Source organism: Ursus maritimus, unplaced genomic scaffold, assembly GCF_017311325.1.
Source record: "Ursus maritimus isolate PB19 unplaced genomic scaffold, ASM1731132v1 scaffold_4, whole genome shotgun sequence".
In the NCBI taxonomy this organism is placed as follows: domain Eukaryota; kingdom Metazoa; phylum Chordata; class Mammalia; order Carnivora; family Ursidae; genus Ursus; species Ursus maritimus.
In genome coordinates, this window is record NW_024426552.1 from 3,529,033 (window position 1) to 3,549,258 (window position 20,226).

At 52.4% G+C, this 20,226-nt stretch overlaps 1 protein-coding gene across 1 annotated transcript; it reads left to right on the top strand.

Annotated features, from left to right (window-relative positions):
* The first annotated feature begins 87 nt into the window (after window positions 1-87).
* RSPH1 (radial spoke head component 1) lies at window positions 88-19,353 on the top strand. Its single transcript, XM_040621881.1, has 9 exons — window positions 88-184; window positions 2,357-2,470; window positions 2,575-2,680; window positions 8,256-8,346; window positions 8,841-8,976; window positions 12,970-13,041; window positions 14,935-15,097; window positions 15,919-16,074; window positions 18,851-19,353. Exons 1-9 carry the CDS (start codon window positions 131-133, stop codon window positions 18,901-18,903), a joined length of 945 nt encoding a protein of 314 aa, XP_040477815.1. The 5' UTR covers window positions 88-130; the 3' UTR covers window positions 18,904-19,353.
* Window positions 19,354-20,226: the final 873 nt, after the last annotated feature.

The window sequence follows — 20,226 nt, forward strand, 5'->3', positions numbered from 1 at the left end:
GGGGGGGGGGGGGGGGGAGGCGGGGCAGGCCGTGTCTCCATGGCGACGGTGGACGCGGCGGTGCCGGCGGCGGGGACCTACCGACTAGAGACGCGCTGGTGGCGGCGAGGACCGAGACCGGGGCGAGGCCATGTCGGACCTGGGCTCGGAGGAGTTGGAGGAGGAGGGAGAGAATGATCTTGGGGTGAGAGCGCCGGGTGAGGGGGAGGCCTTCCCGGGTGCTCCCCCGGAGACCAGCCAGGGACCGGGGACCGCGCCGGCCACAGCGGCGCCGCGTCCTGGAAGTTGGCGGTGAAAGGTGAAACGCTGACGTCTTCATGCCACATCCCCCCTCGCCGTCTCCTCCCCCCCTCCGCATCCCGCCTCCCATTAAAGGCAAAGATTTCGGAGTCAAAGCCTCCGGAAGCATCTCCTCCCTGCTGCCAGTGTCCATCCCGGCGCTCTCCGTGGTTGCTGGGGCACCCGCCCTGCCGTGCTTCTCTAATGGATCACGGTGGATGGAGGAAAGCTGCTTCGTGGCAGCCTTCAAGAGATGCTGAGAAGATTCTGCCCTAGAGACCTGGAATCCCATGTGCTTTCTTCAGTCTTGCGGGAGCTGACCCAATCGTTGGAATCATTCCCTGGTTTCAGCAGCAGAGAGGCGATGCGGGTGCGCTGCACCCAGCGGTGTGAGCTGGGCGCCGTGTGGGCATATATATATGTCCACAGATTGACCACTCTGCCCCAGAAGGTGGCCATTTCCCGGCTGGCAGGAGGGAACTCCAGCCATGGGTGTGTGTGTTCGGGGTACAGAGTTGAGATAACCTCCGAATTAACTGAAAAATCTGTGACCTCCGCTGGGATACATGGGTGCCTGCTCAGACATTTGGCTAGCTCTGTGCACCCATCTCCCAGCTTCTGTCCCGGTTACTGCTCCAGACGAGCACCTCTACGAAGCGGAGAGCCAGAAGCCGGGGACCTACGTGCTCTCCGGAGAGCCAGCAGCTAGTGCTAAAAAGCAGGATGGACTGCAGTGATGTACACCCCAGAACCCCCCGTGCAGCGAGGCCCGCTCTGGGACATCTCCTGACGCCCCCTGCTCCTCTTTCATGTCTGTTTCCCTGTCCCCTTTATGGATTTCTCAGGGAGCAGTTTCAAAAAATCAATTGCTCAGGGTCTGTTTCTGGGGGAACCCAACCCACAGCATTTGCCCAGTAAGACTTGGAGTTTGTCTCCTCGGGTAGCCCTAGTGATTTGTAACTCTTTTGTGCCCATAATTTTAGCTTTGAATCACAGCTGGGGGCATTTTAAAGAGTTCCCCTCCTATCCAATCCCTCCAGTGGTTCAGTATTGGGTGCCTTGGGAGGTCTTCTGAGCGAGGGGGGGGAGCTTTTGTACATTTTGATTTAGACTAACCCTGAAACAAATCTGTAAGGTCACACATTTCTGCCTTCTGTTCTGAGCAAGGATTTTGAGCTGGATCGTGCAAGGCAAGGGCAGACCGCAGCAGTGTTTTTTCTGAAGCCCTGGTAGCGTGTCCGAGCTGGTGCTGCAATCTTCGCAGATACCACTCCGCGTCCTATCATTACTCTGTGCCTTGGCTCTTCCATCGTGTACTATGTCCACTCCGCACTTACGATTAGGTGCTTGAGGAGTGTTTCTTTTATGAAGGGTAGGAGAAAATAGGTGAATTACAAGCCTGTGTTAGGTTTTTAAAATTGATTTACTTTTAAGATACATAATTATTTCTGTCTTAGTCTATGAGTGTTTGAAACTCAAGTCTCTTGATAAGGAGTTTAAACTTGATAAGGAGATTAACTAAGTGGGGTTAGGGACTCTTGTGACAACCGAGCCCTGTTACTCCTCATCTCCCCCGTGTGGCTTCCCCTCCCACTGGCGCCTCCTAAGGGTGGAAGCTGGCGTGAGGCCACAGACACCCAGGGATCCTTGAAGGAAGAGGTGGTTTTTTGCATCTTAAGTCCTGGATTATTGGAGGAAGCAAAGGGGAGGTATTTGTGTGGCTTGAGACTTATCCCACCAGCATCTCTTACTTCACACATGTTCCCGTAAAGAACACAATTCGGAATACGTGGCGTTTTCCACAATTTGTTGATTTTGTTTACAGTTAAAGGATTATCATGATACATGGCAAGCTCAGATGTTGGAGAGAGCGAGTGAGGCTCCCATCAGTGACAGGGACTAGGGATGTCACCTTGGACCAATGCTCCACATCCCCCAGGTGTGGTCACCTACCTCACCTGTAAGATGGGGCTAAGGATTGGGAAGGAGTCCATGAAATACTATTTATAGAAATGCTTAACGCATCCTTAATGATTAATACGTGGTAGCTGTAATTACCCCTGTGTCTTCTGTGCAGGAATACGACGGGGAGCGGAATGAGGTGGGTGAACGGCACGGACACGGGAAAGCAAGACTGCCCAATGGGGACACGTATGAAGGGAACTACGAACACGGGAAAAGACATGGCCAGGTCAGAACAGGTGCTTTCAGTGGGTAGTTTTTGCCAGTTAATGTTGTAGTGGTGAGCCCTGAATTCAGGGATGATATGAATTATATATAATCCATGTGTTTCAGGGGATCTACAAATTTAAAAACGGTGCTCGGTACATTGGAGAATACGTTAAAAATAAAAAGCATGGTCACGGCACTTTTATATACCCAGATGGATCAAGATATGAAGGTAAAATGTGCCCACAAAGCAGATTTTTGTGTTGTCGAGCTCTGGTTTGGGGATCGGACATGTCTGTGGATGCTGGGCTGTACGAGAGAGCGTCATGTTCTCCAGATCACTCAGTCACTCAACAAACACAAGCTCACAGGGTTGACACAGAAACCAGAAAGCCTTGTAATTAACGAATTGGCCCCTGTGGGGAATCTGAGTGTCCCTGCAGCCAGCGCAGCTTGTGAGCCCGTGTGCTGAGCAGCAGAAGCAAGGGAGGCACTGGGGGAGCACAGAGCCTCACGGCGTCTGGACCCATGACGTCAGACGCTCTGTAGCATCTCCTTGAAGTCGATTTTGCTCTTTCTCTTTCTGACCAGTCTCTGTTCTGATGAACAAGCGGTTTCTTTCGACCTGGTGGCTCCCTGGTCGAAGGGTTCCGGTCTGGGAGGCGCTCTGCCTCGTTAAGCTGGCATTCCTGTGTCTGCCCTGATTTCTTACCTTATTTCCGAGAGCCCCCCTGCTGCCCCGACACACCATCGTCACCTGGTGTGACTGCCATGTTGGTCTGTTCCCAATGAGGGATGGATCTGGGAAGAGAGACAAGTGGGGCGGGGGTGTGAGCCCTCAGAAACCATGCAGGATTCTGTGTCCTGGACTCTTTCTGGGAGACATTTATCCAGTTTTCATCAGATTTCCCACAACCCTGGAGCTGTGGTGACCAGAGGTGTGACCTCGTATAGGGAGCCTCACTACTTGCTGTCCCAGCTCTCTGGTCTGCAGCGTGAGGACTGAACACTCAGAACCGTGCCTGACGGTTGGCGAGCGCCCAGTACGTGTTAGCCGGGCGGGGATGTGGTAGCGTCGCCTCCTGATGAGGACGTGTCCTTTGGTGCAAGCCAGAGCTCCCTTGCTGCTGAATGAAAGTGGAACCAAGGAGTTCTAAACCAGAGGTTCTGCCCATGTCCGAGAGCCAGGGGAGGGGTGCCGATGCTGGTCCTGCTAGAGAGGGAATTTCTGCTCTGTTTCACATCTCTTAGAGGGCTTATTCCAGAAGGAGCACCGTCTGCTTTTTAAATCAACTTTAAACAATTTAATTCAGGGTTTGATTTAATTCCTCCCAGATTGTTATGAACCTAATCTCATTGTTGTCGTGTTTTATTTTAGAGTAGATGTTCATACAAGATGAACAACATGTAAATACATGAAAAAGATACTCAGAATAAGGGACTGAAGGAGTTTTTAACATGAAGGTCGGCTAACATGTAAAAGTCTCTGGAAAGAGCCGTGAGTTTTTGTGTCCCCATGTAGCTTTGTACCTTAAAGGGCGCACTGTGCAGTCACTGCTCAGAGATTCCTTCTTCGAGGTCAGAAGCTACGATGTTAATTTTAGCTCAGTAAGCGAACAGCCTTCCAGTTACAAAGTCTAAGTTAACAACACATGGCTGACAAAACTGTGTGTTGGCCGACTGTCCTCCTGAGGGATGCAGAGAGGTTTCCTGCAGGTCAGCGAGCGTGATCAGCTTCCGCCCGGGGTGTGGGCCACATCACTGCTCTCCCAGCTGAGCCTAGTGGGGAGCCCACGAATGAGTGGACACTCCTGGTTTGGGGGCCACTTGAGCAGAGGCAGGGAGGTAGGGGTGCTTGGCAGAGCAGGGGATGAGGTTGGAGGGGTGAGTGGGTGCCACACTTTGGAGGGGTGTTTGGACCACCTTACAGAATGTGAGGTATGGGGAGGTATGGGGATGGAGGGTCCTGCTGTGTGGCCTTGGGCAATGTGCATGATCTCTCTGGTTTTCGGGTGCTATCCCTGTTAAAAAGAGTTTCGGTTATTACACATTCCTAAGGAGGTGGCCAGTGCAAAGACCCTAGCTGGCAGGAACCACCACCAGAGTGATTCCCACCAATGTCAGTGCCCTGCTCTTCCGTTGAGCAGCGGAGAGGTCCAGCAGGACGGACAGTGACTAACCCGCATTTTAGGTGGGAAGAGCTTCCTGGACGGGCATTTCATTTTATTATTGTTTTATTTTATTTTATTTTTTAGAAAGATTTCATTTATTTATTTACTTATTTATTTGAGAGAGAATGCATGCCCATGAGCAGGGGTGAGGGGGTAGAGGGAGAGGGAGGAGGAGAGACAATCCCAAGCAGACTCCGAACCCAGTGCAGAGCCTCCCTTGGGGCCTGATCTCACGACCCTGAGATCATGCCCAGAGCTGAAATCAAGAATCAGACACTTAACTGACTGAGCCACTCAGGCACCCCAGGGCATTTCATTTTAAATGGTCTTTAACCCCCAGAGCTCCAGACCTGGGAGCCTGGAAGCCTGGGGACGGTGGCAGGGTGGACGCATGTGGAGAGCTTTGTCAGGGGACAGTGCTCTCCTGGAGGAAAACCAACCCAGACCACCAGCCAACAACCGTGGGGATTTCTCATGAACAGAAATGTAGCTGAAAAACACTCCGTTGACACGATCGAGAATGATAAGAAAGTATAGGATTAGGCGTAGAAAGACTTTAAAAAACACAGTGCACATTTAAAGCAACAGTAATACAGTTTCTCAATGGCCTGCTCTATAAAAAGGGGAACCTGCCGCGTGGCTGTTAAAGACCTGCTCCCGGAGGCCACCTTTCCTCACTTAGCTCCCTCACTGCTCCCTTTCCTGCTGCCCATTACCATCTGCTGGGCAGGACCTCTCACAGGACCCGGGCGACTCGGTAAACCGGGACTCGTAAAAAAGTTTCCGAACTGGCTTGAAATTCGGTGCCTTCTGCAATTTAATTTCTTTCTTTCTTTCTTTCTTTCTTTCTTTCTTTCTTTCTTTCTTTCTTTCTTTCTTTCTTTCTTTCTTTCTTGGATTTTATTTATTTGATATATATAGAGAGAGAGCACAAGCAGGGGAAGGGGCAGAAGGAGAGGGAGAAGCAGATTCCAATGAGCAGGGAGCCCGATGCGGGACTCAATCCCAGGACCCCGGACCATGACCTGAACTGAAGGCAGATGCTTCATTTACTGTGCCACCCAGGGGCCCCTTTTCCCTCCTTCCTTCTTTCCTTCCTTCCTTCTTTCCTTCCTTCCTTCCTTCCTTCCTTCCTTCCTTCCTTCCTTCCTTCCTTCTTTCCTTCCTTCCTTCCTTCCTTCCTTCCTTCCTTCCTTCCTTCCTTCCTTTTTTAGGTTTATTTATTTGTGTGAGAGAGAAACAGAGAGAACATGGGGAGAAAGACAAAGGGAGAGGGAGAGAGAATCTCAAGCAGACCCCCTACTGAGCACGGAGCCCATTGGACACGGGGCTCAATCCCACGACCCTGAGATCATGACCTGAGCCGAAATCAAGAGTCAGATGCTCGACTCACTGAGTCATCCAGGTGCCCCTGCAATTTTATTTTTTTCTTGAACATTTTTTTCACAATACTCACTACATTTTTCTTGCCACGCTGCCCTGGAGACCAGCTCTCATGGCCAAGAGAAGAGGATGGAATTGTTTTGTCATGGTCTTTTTTGGGAAGAAACCGAGGGACGTCTCGGCCCCCGGGGCCCTGCCTGTTCCGCTCCCTAGAGCTCACACAAGCCAGCTCTGGGCCGCTTGTCCCCAGCCCGGAGCAGCTCAGCCTTGGCCGCAGTGGGAATATTTACACCACAGAAACCGGCCCTGCTGCGCATCTGCCCTCCTCCACCTCGTCCTCCCTCTTTCAAGCGGGTAATTTACCAGGACACCACTGCCCCTTAAAACCCAAGTCCTCCAGGACTTCTGCATCCTCTTTCTAGCCTCAGGACGACTTTAGGTTCAAGCCCCTGTGTTTGCTGAGTTATTGCAGTTTGGGGGTTCTCTGTCACCCTTTCTCCTGCCGCTGCTGACGCACATCACGCCTCTTTCTTCGCCGGTACCGGTTCCCACCTCCTCCCCTCTGGGCTGTTAGCTGCTCCCCGAACGCGCAGCTCTCTCGGCTGCTGCGTGTCTGTCCCCCGCCTGGGCGAGGGCCAGCTCTCCCGGGGCGGCTGTGCTCCTGGAAGCGCTGCCTGTCTGTCTCACGGAGCGCTCGCGAGCTTGTGGGGCTGGTATGGAAACCGTGGGGACCGGTGCTTGTGTAGATTTGTGTTGTCGGTGAACGTGGGGCTCGCTCACGTAAACACGTATTTCTGGGTTGATGCACATGTTCTGGGCGCCGTGTGTTCTTTCTCTTCACGCGGTAGAGGATCCAGGTTTCCTGTAAGCCAGAAGCGTATGCAAGTTTGGGGGGGCTCTCTTTAAGAAAAAGAATATAAGATTGGCATAAATATGAATGTTTATTTGTAATAAAAATCGAAATAAATAAAAACAATTTTAAAATACCACAAACATTACAAAATCCCAGGAAGTAACAGATGGATGTTTAACAATTCATGTCTGGGGCGCCTGGGGGGCTCAGTCGTTAAGCGTCTGCCTTCAGCTCAGGTCATGATCCCAGGGTCCTGGGATCAAGCCCCATATCAGGCTCCTCTGCTGGGAAGCCTGCTGCTTCCTCTCCCACTCCCCCTGCTTGTGTTCCCTCTCTCACTGGCTGTCTCTCTCTCTGTCAAATAAATAAATAGAATCTTTAAAAATAAATAAATAAATAAAAATTCATGTCTGACGTGCCTGCCGCACAGCTTTTCCTTACCTTCCTAGCTAATAATGGGATGTCCGACAACAATTTTGTAATATCCCTTTCTGCAGAGAAAATAGAGAATGCTATCTTTTGTCTTGGATCAAAAATTGATCAAAATTCATTTTTAAAAATTATTCATAGTCTAGAAAAGTGTCATTCAGAGTAACAACTTGTTCTAGCAATGCCACGTGCGATTTTTGGAGAGGTGTCAACCTCAGAAACTTCTATTAAGTTTCTTTGCTACGTGCGCTGTAAGATTGGAGGGTGTTGTAAGTCTCCCGGTGCAGGGATCCAACTTCAAGGATCGACTACAGTCCCTGACTAGTTTGCTGTTGTCACTGTGGTAGTGGTGTTGGGAATTTGATGGTATCTTTGCCAGTTCCGGTATCTCTCAGCAAGTCAGCAGGCGATTGCAGGAACCAGCACGGAGGTGAGGAGGCCGGGACAATTAGTGAGGGAAGGGTCCAAGCAGAGGCAGTGGCTGGGGACGGTGCGGCGTCCACGCGCACGGAGCTGGTGTGCAGGTGGGGCACCCCGGGCACCCGGGCTGGAAAGGTGTGTCGGAGCCCGGTGATGAGGTGGGAAGTAGAGTGAGCGGCTGGCAAGAGGCCGAGGAGAGATCATCAAGCCTTGGTGTTGTTACTGGATCGCTAAACACATGCAGGCAGAAGGAGTGTATGCAGGGACTGCTGGACAGACAAAGCCCGGGTTCAAATCCTCGCTCTGCCACTGACCGGCGGTGTTACCTGCTGTTGGCACACACAGGTGACTGCGGCCCCCATGCATGCACCTGCCCAGACCTGCCTCCAGGGAGCCCCTGACTCGGCTTCCCTTAACCAGCCCCCCTCCCCATGCCACGCCGTCCAGCCAGAGGGGCAGCAGGACAGGGGGACGTCACAGAGGGAGGAGACAGCAGGGGAAGGCCATCTCTCCCTTCTCACCCGGGCCTGCTTTTGTGTCGTCCCTTCCAGGGGAGTGGGCGGATGACCAAAGGCACGGCTACGGCGTCTACTACTACGTCAATAACGACACCTACACTGGGGAGTGGTTTGCTCACCAAAGGTTTGTGTTCTCTCTCCTGCTCTGTAGACTTGTTTACACAATGAGACTATGACGATGTTTTACTAGGAAGCAGAATCATGACAAAAGCCCGTTAGCCAACTCTGCCAGGCAGTCCAAACCCTTCATGGTTTTAAGGTGGGCATACCAGAGGCGACATTACTGGGCAGGTGCAGACTCGCGGGAAGAATATGTGGTCCTTCATTCATGAGCCCCTGGGGCAAGGAGGCCTCGGAGGAAGCCCCTGGGGACAGAGCCACAGCTCCCAGGAGCAACGCTTCTGTCCCTAGGAACTGGCTGATACGCGGGAAGGGCGTCTCTGTCCAGCAGGCGGCGCCCCTCCCGTGCGTGGGCACACAGAGCGGGAGCGCGCTTTGATGGGGCACAGAGAGAGAAGCCAAGTATAGGCCACCGTCAATTTAAATGTCTGTCTTATAAATCTGGAAGGTTTCCCACTGTGTCGGAAAAAAATGCATTTTTCTCTCTGTCTCAACCAGGCACGGGCAAGGCACCTATTTCTATGCAGAGACGGGCAGTAAGTACGTAGGTACCTGGGTGAACGGACAGCAGGAGGGTGCAGCTGAGCTCATTCACCTGAACCACAGGTACCAGGGCAAGTTCTTGAACAAAAATGTAAGTCGGTGGGAAACGATGTGCACTCTCCTCCCCCAGTCTATGTAAATATGTGAACGAAGAATCCTAAACACTCAGCGAACCCTCCCACCCCCTCCAGATACAGAAAGTGGGCAACCGTGCCTGTTCCCGAGCCTCTCATGCCCACAGAGGGCAGAGCGGAGGACACTCGGTTCTTCTGTCTGCATCTCATGGAAATCCCCACTCTCCCCGGGCAGTGATCCCGCCCATCGTTACAACACGGGGGCGTCCTGCCTCTCTTATGTGCTGCTCATCATGGGTGGGCCAGACGTGGTTGAGCATGTGGGTGTTTGGACTTTCTTTTCCCTGGGAGGCACGGGGCTGGAGCCCTGGGGAGGCAGACCCACGGGCTTCTTCCTTGCTGAGGCTAGCCCACTCACCCCGGACGTGAACTTGGGCGTGAAGGCGTCTGGTCCACAGGGCTCACAATTGATCCCTTCCGTGTGGAGGGCTCTGCGGCTGTGCCAAGTCCTGCTGGGTGCAGAGGAGCCCTGCATGATTCAGCTGCCAGCACGCCGGCCTTCCTCTTGCTTCGAGCCGGCCTTGGCCAGAAACTTTCCCTGAAGAGTTTGCCGAGCAAATTAAAGGCGTTAGAAGTTGACATAGAGGGGGGCGCCTGGGTGGCACAGTTGGTTAAGCATCTGACTCTTGGTTTCAGCTCAGGTCATGATTTCAGGGTCGTGAGATTGAGCCCCACATCAGGCTCTGTGCTCAGGGGGGCGTCTGCTTGAGGAGTCTCTCTCCTTCTCACTCTGCCCCTCCCCCTGCCCTCGCTCTCTCTCTCAAATAAATAAATCTTTTTTTTTAAAGATTTTATTTATTTATTCGACAGAGATAGAGACAGCCAGCGAGAGAGGGAACACAAGCAGGGGGAGTGGGAGAGGAAGAAGCAGGCTCATAGCGGAGGAGCCTGATGTGGGGCTCGATCCCAGAACACCGGGATCACGCCCTGAGCCAAAGGCAGACGCTTAACGACTGCGCCAACCAGGCGCCCCAAATAAATCTTTTTTTTTTTTAAAAAGAAAGTGGACATAGGAATATTGAACCAATTTAATGAAGTCACCTCAGACTCTCTTAAAACTGTTTTCATTTATACAAAATTATGGATCCGTAATCCCTAATTATGGATTCTACTTTTAATAAGTCTTTGTAAAGCAGCACATTCTCCCCAAATCTATATGTTGCATATGTAATTCCCAGCAAAATTCTCGTGGGATATTTTTTGGCACGGGGAGCTGTGTGGAGGGAGAGAATTTGACCAAAGTTAATCGGGAAGAATCAATGAATGTAGCTGAGCCTGGATTAATCTGGAAAACAAGAGATTTGTGCAGCTAGTGAAACTTACGCAGATAGCACACACGTACAGTGGACCCTTGAACAACGCAGGGGTCAGGGGTCCTGAACCCTGACCCTGTGCACAAAGATCCACAAAGAACTTTGACTTCTCCCAAACAACTTAACTGCTAATAGTCCACTGTTGACCGGAAGCCTCACTGACGACATAAACAGTGGCTCACACACACGTTGTAGGCTCCAGGTGTTACACGCCGTGTTCCTACAGTGAGGGAAGCCACGTGCTTTGTGCCTGTGTCGTGTACATCTCATAATACAGTAAGCTGGCGCAAAGGAAATGTTATGAAGAACATCATAAGGAAGAGAGAACGCATTTGTAGCACTGCTCTGCACTTATTGAAAAAAATCTGCATGTAAGTGGACCCGTGCAGTTCAGACCCGCGCTGTTCAAGGGTCAGCTGTCCATTCCAGCTGTAAAGCCCCCAGACGCCCGGCCCTCCACTGCCCCCGGGTTCAGCCCTCCCCTCTCCCCCTGGCATGCGACCCTCCACACGTCTTTCTGTGCAGCACGTATGCACACGTCCGCATACAGCACGGGGGCTGTCACCGTATAAATCGGGTCACGTGACATCAGGACACGAAAATACACGCAGAGATGTCTATCTTTTTTGTGCATTTGGGAATATTTACGTAGGTTAGATACAGCCATTGCCGAGTCTACGAATACTGACGTTCCGAATCATGGTTGATATTGCCAGGTGCCCTGAAGAGCCGTGCCAGTCTGTACTCTGGGGACTAGACTCTCAGAGCCACGTATTCTCCGCATTGGCTGTCATCAGTCTTCAATGTTTTTGCAAATCTGATGGATAAAAAATGTCTTGCTGTTTTAACGTGCATTTCCCCGCTTCCTAGTGAAGTCCAGCATCTTTACACACTCTCGCTACCGGTTTGACTATCTTCCTCAGAGAATGACCTGTTCATATCCTTGCCAACAAGTTATTAAAACAAACTTTGAAGCTCTGATACGTGCATAACCGTATGCACTTGAATCATCCCTAGACTTTCTAATCTGCTTCATTGATCTGTATTTCTCCATGGAGAAAGTCTAGGGATAGATTCAAGTGCCCACGGCAACTTAGCTCCTGAAAAGGGCCGTCATTTAAATTAATGAGGACATGATGGGGAGAAGTCAAGGAGCGGTGTTCAGACAGCTTGATAACCATCTGGGAGAAAACAGAGTCAGTTTGTTATCCAGCATGAGATGAACACACGCACTAGAGGGAGTAAAGGGTTAAATGCAAACAAAACCACAGACAGAAAAAAAATAGGTAAATGTTCATTAACTTTGAAATGAGGAAAGAGGACTTTCTAAACAGAAATATAAAGGAAAAACCAATATATTTTGCTTGATAAAAATAATTGCTTACAGATTAGAACGTGCTATAAAGAAAATTTAAGAAATAAATGACCAATGGGGTTAGGATATTTGTCACATTAAATATAAATATATAAAGCATTTGCATCAATCAATGTGATTAAGTGGTCAAAGTGTTAAAAAAAATTCAACCCTACTAATAGCTTAGAGATGTGACTTTATGATGAAATCCTGTTTTTTTAAAAATATATTTAAAAAATGTAAAGATAGAGCAAAGCGTTAATGCCCCGGAAAAACAAGGGTTTGAAGACAAGGGGCTCTGAAGTGCTGCTGTGGGGAAAGCGAGGGGAGCCTCATTCTGGTTCATACATAAAAGAACAGGTGCGTCTATGTATTTTGTGAGCATATATGTGAACAGTGTGTGTGTGTGTGTGCGTGTGTGTACCAGAAATTCCCCCTCTGAAAACTTCCCTGAGGAAAATGTCAAGAGTGTACGTACGACGTGACTCTGAACGGTCTCCCGCAGTCGTCTTGGGAAAGGATAGCCTCGGCATGCCAGCGGGCACAGCAGTAGACGGGTACGATAGGTTCTGATTCTTAAATGAAAGGAGACACCAGGCCGACAACTGGCGTTGTGGAAGACTATTTGTAAATACGGGAACTCGTTTACGCCCTGTTTCTACGTAACAGCAGAGTGTGAGTCAGTGTGTGTAATTAGGGTCAAAGGTTCATTTAGAAAAATCTATGTACCAGAAATAAGGAATAAAGTTATAAAGACTATGTCACAATATATGTTTTTAAAGATTTTATTTATTTATTTATTTATTTATTTAGCAGCAGGGGGAGGGGCAGAGGGAGAGGGAGAGAGAATTTTAAGCAGGCTCCACGCCCAGTGCGGAGCCTAGTGCAGGCTCCTCACAGCCCGGAGATCAGGATCTGAGCTGAAATCAAGAGTCGGAGGCTTGACTGACTGAGCCCCCCGGTGCCCCAAGACCGTGTCGCAATATTAGTGGCACTTCTATCTCTAGCTCCTTTGCCTGTGGGTGTGGACTGAGTGAAATCTTTATAAGTACATTACTTTTATGAAGATAAAACTAAGGTTTAAATAACAAACCAAACAGGCCCTGTCCCTGGCAATTCCGTTGGCCATGAGATGATAAAAGCGGTCTTTAGCCCTCCCTGGCTGTCCCGCTACCTGACTTTGGGCCGTTTTTCCGGAGGTGTCGTCTCCGCGGCATTTTGCGCGCTCCGCCGGGTGCTGAACGCTGAGAGTGAAGCCCTTCTTGGTCTCTCTTTGCCTGTAGCCTATCGGCCCCGGAAAGTACGTGTTTGATATCGGATGTGAACAGCACGGGGAGTACCGTTTAACAGATGTGGTGAGTGGCACGGCTTCCTCTGTCCACAAGCCAAAGAGCTGCCAGGGGGTCTCGAGCCCACGGATCAGATCAGGTTACAAGGAGGGCCACCCCCACGCCCAGGCCCGGCCTCCGCCCCGCTTTTCCTCTCCCCTCCCCTGTTGTTCCTTCGTATCACTCTGCCAGAGGCACTTCGTTCTGTAGAGTGAACGTCTGCACCCTCCGCAGTGGCCAGAATCCCCCGTGGGCTCACGGTGACCGGTCCCCTGGCCCCCCGCTTGCCTTCACCGTCCCTTTGGACCAGCTGCCACAGATTGTGGCAGGGGCCAGTTTCCTAGCTAACCACGCAATTTGAAGTGGTCCAATGCTTGATTTTGTTGCTAAAAATAGGCCCACCCCCAGCCTCAGCATCGTTTGTGCCTGATCCTGGGACGGGCAGTCTGAGTGAGGGGGGCCCCCAGAAGCTGACGCACGTGGAGGAATCTGACGCATCACCCCCCGCGGGCTACAGCTCCCCACATGCCTGTCTGTGCGGCATCCTCAGCAGGTGTGGTCAAGAACAGCGCGCAGAGCTGAGCGCTGTCTTGTTAGGTTGTGACAGCGACAGATGGCGTCCTTGCTGGGCTCCCCTGGGGCTGGAAACCTCTTCCTGGCCCCTGAGGGGACTGCCGGCTCAACTCTCCACACTGCCCCCACCGCTCCCCAAATCTGGCCGTTATAGTCTCATGAGGGACTGAGCAGTTGCTGTGATTGGAGGGGAGGGCAGTTTGGGTCTGTTCCGGGAAAAGTTCTTAGAAGTCAGAATTTCAGGAAGCTGAGGAGAAGGTAGAAAGGACATCCTGACACCGACGGGGGGGATATTGCCATACACGTGGAACTGCCCCTACTCAGGAGGATGCCTGGGGAGGAGCACACAACCCGAGGGCCTTGGTCTAAGGCTGCGCTTGTGCTTTCTGGGACGGTGACCGGGGCTGTGAGAAGCAGAGAAACCAGGTGTCACAGTGCACGGGGCATGCGAGACCACAGGTGCCCCGGGGCCGTTCCCGGTGCGGTCCTGGGCCTGCAGCATCTGCGTCACCTGAGGGTCTGCTAGAAACGTCATGACGCAGAAGCTCCGACCCGGGTTTTCACAGCCGCCCCGTGATTCAGGTGCAGGCCTCGGGCTTTGGCGTCACCCTTCATGGGGGATGGAGCTCAGAAATTTGGAAACCAAGCCATTTAGTTCTGAGTGACTCAGCAGGAGTAATAGGTCTCTGTCACTCTTTGTCATATGTATTCTCCTCTATGTGACAGTGACATTTCCCACATTGACTGATATTCAGATCTTTGGAAATTTGTGACCGTTACAAACCTGGGGAATAGGCTGGCATGTTCCGCCCACTGGGCGTCTGCCGGCTGCTGAATTGCTGAACCATACACTCTTACAAAAGACCCTGCACATGGAGAGGATCAACTGTCCCTCTGCTTTCATGGCATTTCATTTCCCCGTAATCCTGGATTCTAGAGATTTACTATTCAGGCCCTTCCACGCCATATGGTCGACTTAGGATGCTTCCAGCCCTTTCCTCCCAGGGATGCTTGCTAATTACACATACAGAAAATGTGACCGAGCAACTGAAAGCCACACCCAGTCTCGGTCGCGTCTTAACTGCTCCAGAAGGCTGGGAATGTCAAGTCCGGAAGCCATTCACGGCAGGAGCGGGAGTGCGAGGTGCCGCGTGGCGGTGTCCTTCCGTGCCTCGTCCTCATGCTTCCAAGACCCACCTTCGAGCCGGGATCACACCAGGGACAGCTGACACCTGGGCTGACCGCTGAGCCGTGCTGTCACGCTGGTCAAATGTCCCTCCCGTGGTAAACATCCCACACCGAGTCCACACACGTGCTGGTAATCTTACATTTTTAAACTTAAAATAGGAAAGAGGAGAAGAGGAAGAGGAGGAGGAGACGACAATGATGGCCGTGGTTCCAAAATGGAAAGCCACCAAAATCACAGAACTGGCTCTCTGGACCCCGACGCTCCCTGAGGAGCAGCCACCTATGGAAGGGACTGGCCCAGAAGAGGCTCCAGGAGCCGAGGGTAAGGGGCACCTCTTGGCTGTTGGTGCTGGGCACCTCCTCCTTGTGGGCCTGGGACTCTGGGCCTGTTTCGTGTGCAGGATAATGTCGGGGGGAGCTGGGGGGTCGGGTCCTCCTGGGGGTGGAGGGAGAGGGGGTCGGGGGGACTGACTGGTTAGACACCCTGGTTGGTCCCACGGGAAGCCTTGCCATTAAAAGCCCACCCCCCTTGGCCAGCGACTGGCTGTGGTCATGAGCTCGGGCCAGGGCTGAGAGCAGCCAGGTGACAAGTCCTTCCTGAAGAGGATGTGGCAGCGTCTGTCCGTCCGCATCCCAGTGGTCCTCCTGAGAAGTGGCCAAGGTGTCACGGGCTGTCAGAGAAGGTTGCCCTGGGCAGGAGTCCTTGCCCTGCAAGGGATTGAAAACCAACTCAACCTGGCCCAAGTGAAACAATGCTAACGTGCTGGGGTTCCTACAGCCGGAGAGGTCCGGCAGGGTCAGGCCTCCGCTCTCTGGTCTCTGCTTGTGGGCATTCCTTTCCCTTTGGAGAGCAAAGCTCATTGACTCTACTGAACTGTCACCCTATGGCTCTGGAACCCTGGGGAACAGAGCGTGGCTTCTCAGTGGGATGTACAGCTGCCCACCCGAACCCCTCGCTGAGATGGGGGACGGGCACTCCAGATCTGGGCTGGACTGGGTGACTTCACGCAGGGGAGGAGTTCCCCGGGGCGGGTGGCAGGTGCCCTATCAGCAGGAGGGATCGGGCGCTGACAGGTGAGGAAGCCACGGCCTGAGCCACAGGGCTGCAGCGTCCGTGACAGTGGTTCCTGGCCTTCATCTCAGGCGGCGGGGAGCCCTCGGAGGAGGGCCAGGCTCCGGCAGATGCTTCCGAGGGGGAGATGGACTCCATGAGGCTGGGGGAGGACTACGGCGGAGGCAGCAGGGAGGAGGGCAGAGAGTATGGCCGAGAGGAGTTCCGGTACGACACCATCGACCCGGGTGAGCGCACTCGGGCCCAGGGAGGAGGCGGCCCACACTGGGGAGGGCTCTCGGTTCTCCTGTCTTTGACCTTGGCCGCTGCGGCCGCCCCGGGAATGAGATCCCTGGGCCGGCTGAGAGCTCGTGTGGGGCCGTGGGGGTGTCGCTCTCTCAGGCACTCTGACAAAGCCCCTGACTGTGGCGGGGACAGCCGGCGGCCCTGCGCGGCCTCTGCTCTCCGTCACGTGCTCATCATCTCTGTTTTCACCAAAGGAGCAGCCTCGGGCTGCGGAGTCTCGCTAGAGATTTAGAACACGGCTTCATTTTGTTTTTGTTTTTATCTGATTTTACCGTGGTCGAATCGCAGGAGTACAATTAGGGGCCAGCAGTGCTGGGAATCAGCCCTTTTAAAGTGGTTTGAATGTACAATTAATCTAGAAGCTTCTGCATCTGCAGGTCCCAGGCCAGGGATTCGACCTTCGGTCTGCCTGGGGCTTCAGGTTGCTAGAATCTTTGAAAATCTTCCAAGCACTGTGGGCACCAGGAAGTTCAGGAAGGCTTTCTGCTTGGAGCCGTTTCTCGTGTCTGGCTTGGCGGGTGTCTCGGTGGTGAGAGACGCCGCGGCCTGGGAATAGCTGGCTGCGGACGGGGTTGCTGGCCTGTGGACCCCGTGCAGGTTAGTTTGTCTCTCTCGTGAATTAAGAGCATACCTTTTTTTTTTTTTAAAGATTTTATTTATTTATGTGACAGAGAGACAGCCAGAGAGAGAGGGAACACAGCAGGGGGAGTGGGAGAGGAAGAAGCAGGCTCACAGCAGAGGAGCCCGATGTGGGACTCGATCCCGGTACGTCAGGATCACGCCCTGAGCCGAAGGCAGATGCTTTAACGACTGCGCTACCCAGGCGCCCCAAGAGCATACCTTTTTGGAAGAGAATCTCCGCGATAATGAGCTCCTGTAGAGCAGGTGTCCGTGTCAGTGCGCTGGGCGCATGGGAGTCGGGCTCTTGTTGGCAAGGGAGTGGAGCTGCCCCGTGACGGCGCCCCAGAGACGCCCCAGAGAAGCCGGGAGGGGGGCTGGGCGGCCTGTGGCTGAGAGCACGGGGGCTGGACGTTCCCGTCAGCAGCCGGGGGGCCTCCTGCTTGAACCCCCTGCCTCCCGCGTTTGTCCCCAGTGCCCTGAGTTGGTGAGAACCGAGGAGGCCTGCATCTGCAGAGCGTCTAAGCAGCACAGGGCTGCTCCCTACGGGGAGGCTGCGGCTGATCCCCAGCACTTCGGCGGCGGCACCGCGCTTGCCCAACCCGCGGCCCGAGAGGCACCGAGGGCCTGACGGGAAGTGTGTGGACAATTGGTGACTCGACCGCCAGGTGTCTGCCGTGTGCCCGCCGTGTGACTGCTGCATGCCTGCCGTGTGCCCGCCGTGTGCCCGCCATGTGCTCGCCACGTGCCCGCCACATGCCCGCCATGTGCCTGCCGTGTGTCTGCCATATGCCTGCAGAGTGGTCGCCGTGTGCCCGCCGAGTGCCCGCTGCTCACTGCTGTGTACGGGCAGATGCAGGGAGCAAGTGTGGCAGCATCAGAAGTATTCCTGCGAGTGGGCCAGTGGGGCGAGAGGAGGGATGGTGCTACCAGCACCTTCCAGGGCAGATGCCAAAATGTCAGAGTGCCTTAAACAAAAAATGGGCTAAAGTAAACAGTGGGCCTAGTAGCAAACATTTCATGACAGTAACAGAAACTCGAGATGTAGCAGGATTCCTGCATTACGTCTGCAGTTCAGCCTACTAATCTCTTTTCATTGCCAGCAGTGAGGTTGTAGAATTTACTTACGATAAAAAATAACTCTAACTTTCGTGAAATTTTCAAGGTAGCATCTTACCAGAATGTAGCAAGTCCTTGCCTTTCTTTTCATTGATGCGAGGGCCAAGCAGTGAGGCCTCACGTTTGCAAAGCTGGTCGTATTTGGACAGTGTAATTAGGCAAAGATATACTGAGCTCGCTCTCACTTACGGGAATATTCTCAGCATTGACTTTGGATTTACCTTTTGCTTAGTTTATTGCTGGTGTTACAGGATTTTTTGTCCCCTTAGTGCCCACGGTTCTTGGTCACGCTGCTTTGAAGAATGAAGAGGTAGGCCAGACGAAGGGTGGTGGGCAGCAAAGCAAAGTTTATCGAGCAAGAGTAGGAAGCTCCCGGAGAGGGAGGGGCGCCGGAGAGAGTCACCCTCGGGGTTTCTAAGTTTAGGGGTTTTTATGAGCTCTTTTGCAGAACTATCTTAAGCAATCAGGGTGTGCTGAGTCGTGCCAATCAGGGCTCTGGTCACGTGTCTGTCTGCCTACTAGGTTCATGTCCATATGTTGAAGGTCTTTTTTTGCTGACGTCTAGGGGCTTAGGTTTTAACTGCCCCTCGCCCGTGATATTGACAAATGCTTTGTGGTTAATTGTCTTATTTTAGGACATTTTGCAGAAGTCACTTCTGCAAAGGCCGAAAAGCAGAATGTCAGTGTGGTCCTGTCCAAGCTGCAGAACGGGATGCTAGTGCGGCTTTATTTTAGCTGCCCTGACTCCGTATTTTCCTGCTGGGAACCTGGCCCCGACTACCTAACTGTCCAACTCACTCCTAACACCGGTACCAAAGAAAAACTACAAAATCTGTATGAGATAAAGTTCAGCGTTGCATTTTTTTGCCCAATAGATGCTTACTATTTATATTATTCATTGCAAAAGATCTGTTAGCACACAGGATTTCAAAATAGAAAAAATGAGTGTGAAATATACTCATGTTTCTTTTCTCCCCCCAGGGATTGTTAGTTTTGAAGAAGAAGAAAGTAAACAGTCAGAGCTCCCAGAGTGAGGTGACGCGAGCGGGAAGAGTGGAAGACTGTACCGCAAAGCCGCTCTGTTGTTGGGCCGGTTGATGCTAATCCATGATTAATCTTTCTTATTAGTTGTCCAGTAGTGCACAGTGGGAATAAAGTTCTTCCTCACCCTTTGTTAATGGGTGAGCCTCTGCGAGTTCTTTCAGCTGGACGTCTCTAGGTTATTCCGCTGTGGTTTTGCCCTCTTTTCTCCTGGGATAAAGCACAATGTCCCACACCCCTAACTCCACAGAAGACGGTTCATGGAGGTGGCCTTCTGGCCGTGCTCGTAGAGTCACTACTTACAAAGCTTCTCTCTCCCACCTCCCTTGAGAGAGCAGGAAGACATCTAGGAAGTAATTCTCTGTGCAACGTGCACAAAACAGCATGGTAGATTTAAGGCGGGGCGCCTGGGGGGCTCGGTCGGTTGAACATCTGACTCTTGATTTCGGCTCAGGTCATGATCTCGGGGTCGTGGGATTGAGCCCCAAGTTGGGCTCTATGCTCAGTGCAGAGTCTGCTTATCCCTCTGTTCCTCCCCCTGCTCTCTCTCTCCCTTTTATCTAATAAAAAAATAAATAAAGTCGTGAAAAAATTAACTCTGGGCTCAGGCTGGAAACCATCAGCTGCCGTTGGAGGGGGTCTTCCTGCCCATTCCGGGGCTTCAGCATCCCAGTGTGGATTTCAGGGGTCCCTGCGGGCGGTTGAGGGGCCGGGCAGCCCGCAGACATGGTTCTGACCTGCGGCGCACACTCTTCAGGTCCTCCAGTGGGCTGGGGGGCTAACGCCGAGACCACACTCACGTTGCCCGGGCCCCTCCTGGCTCGCCCAGCACCACTGTGAAGACACGTGACTCTGGAGGAGCCCCTTCCTCTGTCTCCCATCTTCCCAGCTTCACGCCATCCATCCTCCTCCAGCCCCAGAGTGGCTCAGAGGGCGGTGTCTTCAGTTCAGCCCAGCAGGGTCTCTGTAGATGGAGAGCCCTGCACCGTGCGCTGCATCCATGGGCATTAGGTCCCAAAACATGGGGCCCTTTTAAGAACAATGCATTATGAACGTGGCATCCAGGCCTCTTTTACAAAAACACACAGAACCTTACGAATATAAAATTGCATTATGGCAGGTACTATTTTAGAATAAGAAATTTCAAAAAAAATGACAAACTAAAAAGCTGGCGAGTCCACAAATAGCACATGTAGAAAACTCAGAATCCTGGTGTTCTAACACTTCTTCTACATTTTTTTTGGCTGGAATACTCTTTGCTTGCCGCCTCTTATGACAATACCTTTGCAAGGTTTCCTGTGGGGCGATTAGTGAGG